General features: G+C 36.6%; 1 protein-coding gene across 1 annotated transcript in view; it reads right to left on the reverse strand.

The window, feature by feature from the left end:
• DCAF13 (DDB1 and CUL4 associated factor 13) overlaps positions 1-3,224 on the reverse strand; it is a 20,718-nt gene that overhangs the window by 9,720 nt on the left and 7,774 nt on the right. The window contains exon 7 of the mRNA XM_015821995.1: positions 2,507-2,589. Coding sequence (XP_015677481.1) covers positions 2,507-2,589 — 83 coding nt within the window. The remainder of the gene's footprint in view (positions 1-2,506; positions 2,590-3,224) is intronic.

Genomic DNA, 3,224 nt, shown 5'->3' on the forward strand with positions numbered 1-3,224 from the left:
AGAAGAAAAACTAAAAGTATTACTTCTAACTACTTTATAATTGATTGCTCAAATGTTGTAGTAAAGTAGAGGTTTACCACCTGGTGCCTATGGATATCAGACACTTATTAGAACAGTGCCTCTAGTCCTCATCAAAAAATATTTTTTACAAAAATGGCTGAAATCTGTTTGGGATAATATACTGTATCTAAATTATCATGAAAATGTTCTTGATTTAGGACTGATTAATGATCTTGGAAGCTGAGAATACTACCACTTCCATATTAAAAGCAAGTGAGCAGAATAATAATCAAAAGTTAAACTGTCTTAAATTCAACTATTCTGCTAGGTTTTGGGCTAACCCCTGAATTTGTTCAGAAATAATATATTTAAGCCGTCACTGACATAAGTAAACATTAGGCATAGAAGAAATTATATCTGCTTTGACAGAGGACCACTTATTTTGAAATTAGAAAAGGAAACTTTATTGCCATTTCTCATATTCTGCTTGAATAGAACCCAGTGAAGTGGCGCACTCAGCTGTTTATGGTTGACCTCAAAAAGCTAAGCATGGCTGGATCTAGTTAGCGATTTCCTTGTAGTTTCCCGTTCTAGGAAATCCCAAAATTATATTGAAAAGATGAAAAACCATTCTGGAAGAAGACAGGCGATAAATCATTTGTTGGCAAGAAATTTACATTGAAATATGCCTATGAAGTAACTCAACTTGAAGTGAATTTGAGCCTTCCTACTTAAATAAAAAGACACAATTCTCTTTCCCAGAGACAACTGAGTTTTCAGCTTATGCTGAATCCTGATATATAGCCAATTTAGAAAAAAATAGAGTTCATTACAGCAGAGAACTTAGAATATAAAACAGAGTGTTTAACTCAGATACTTAAATATCTGAGGCATTGTGACATGTGAAATGTTATATGTGGATTGTTTCTGAATACAGATAATTCTCGATGTGCAACAGGCACAGCACTGGTTGGGAAAGATGTGCAAAGATCAGAGAGGGTGTGGAAGAGGCACCGGGTGGGTGAGGGAGAGTGGGGGGGGGGGGTGCACAAGAGGCACTGGATGAGTCAGGAGGATGTGCAATAGGCACCACCTGGGTCAGGGAGGGCACACAAAAGGCAGAGGAGGCAAAGTGAGGGTTGGGGAGGGCACAGAGGAATGTGCAAGTGCCAATTTAGCACCAACACAGAGTATCTGCGGGGTTTGCAGGTGGGAGAGACTTACATTAGCAATTTGCAAGCTTCCCTGCCAACTTCCCCACTGACGTTCTGGGGAGGCAGGCAGAGATAGTTGTAAATGGCGATCCCACAATTGGGAGATGCTTTGCAACCGGTCGTAAGTGCGAACAGATTGCAAACACCCAGATCATGATCATGTATTATGAGGCTGCTGGGATGGCCAGAACTATAAGAACTATATATAACCACCATTCATTCAGCACCACCGTAACTCTGAATAGTCGACGGCTACTTGTAGTGTTCAAAACTTTTAATTGATACAGAATGTGACAATTCAGATACTAATGTAATCCTGCTGCACCAATGTTGTGTCATAGACTATTTCTAAACTCAGTTTAAACTGTTGTTTTTAACTTTTGAATCTGATACACTTTTAATGGATTACTTTGTTGATCACAATGGACTAACCAAGTGGGTTTGCAACTGAGGTCAGTGACTATAGAGGAGTATGAAGATAGCCTTGAAGAAGGTGAATAGCAGGCATTAGAAAATCCTCAGCTTAGTTGGTAAATACAAGAGATTGAGACTGCCCCACTTTAATTTTCCTTGGCATAAATAGGAGGGGGAAAAGATTTCAAGATTCTGTTATTATATCTGTAAAATTAAAGTGGAGTTACAAAAATTCTTATGGCTTCTATTTCCTAACCTGGCCTCAAAGTATTGACAGCAACTATTCCTTACCAGTCAAGATTTGACAGCTAAAGATGCAGGCTAACATTTGCTCCCCTCCACCAAGACCAAGTGCTAGATCAGGATACAGTTTCTTTTTTATTTGGAAAATGACTGATTATTGAGTAGAGTTTTTCTGAATTTGAGATTCTCTAGAAGTAGGTATTCTCAGAAATACACCTGGGGAGAGTTGGTAAATCCATTTCATTGATGTTTGATCCTTTACTGCTTCTGATTAAATGTCTTGATCAGTATTTTATTTGTAATTGTAATGTACATTTCTAATTTATATCAATTTTTTAAATTACCAATTTGTTAGTAACAATATCCAGTATCTGCATTCAGCAAAAAAGAGTACAAAATATTAGAAATAGTTCCTCAGACTACAGCTAAAGTTTAAAATCTCATTTTTAATAGAAATAATTTCCTAATAAATCAGATTGTACTGTGCTTGCATTCTCTTTTTAATGTAATCCCTCAAGAAAACATTTATTATGGAACAAATTAAAAATAGTATTTATTAATGTATCAACACTTACACACTTTCTGAATATCTAAAACAGTCAAAACTGAGAGCAAGCAAAATCAGTATTTCTTACTTGTAATCCTCATTTGCTGCAGTGAAAATGAAAGCTTCCATGGGATTCCAGCAAAGTGTATTTGTTCTCATATCCAAAATAACCTGAGAAAATTTAAATATTATAAAATAGGAAAGACAATCAATAGACATGTACTTTTTATCACAATAAACTATACATTACAAATAAATTATATAATTACAATACAAATGTATCTATAAAAATATATAATAATAACTATTATGGGTTAGTTGTTCTCTCTCAGCCCAACTACCAGTGTTGTTATTGTGGAGAAAATAGGCAGGAGCACTAGTTACATATGCCACCTTGAATTGACCAAAGGCAGGATAGAAACCAAATAAATAAACAAACATTAAGCAAATATGCTCATACTGGTTAAAAATCTGTGCAATCTATACAAACTCTCATGTTGGTGAAAACATCAAGAATCACCTTATCCAGATATGTCATAAAGCTCAGGTAAAAAGGTCTAGCATAATTACAGGTAGTCCTCAACTTATGATAGCAATTAGGGCTGGGATTTCTGAGTGATGGGTCTATAAAGCACAACTCCAAATGTGGAAGCCAGCAGGAGGCCAGCAATTGGCTGCTGCTGGAGGGGAAGGGACTGAGAGAGATACGGTGAGATTCAGGGAGAGAACAAGGATGCGAGGAAAGCACAATGAATTGCACACAGTGCACTGAAGCTCAAAGAGAGTGCAAGGAAGGTATGGTGATG

Source organism: Protobothrops mucrosquamatus, unplaced genomic scaffold (genome assembly GCF_001527695.2).
Source record: "Protobothrops mucrosquamatus isolate PMUCROS unplaced genomic scaffold, P.Mucros_1.0 scaffold_168, whole genome shotgun sequence".
In the NCBI taxonomy this organism is placed as follows: domain Eukaryota; kingdom Metazoa; phylum Chordata; class Lepidosauria; order Squamata; family Viperidae; genus Protobothrops; species Protobothrops mucrosquamatus.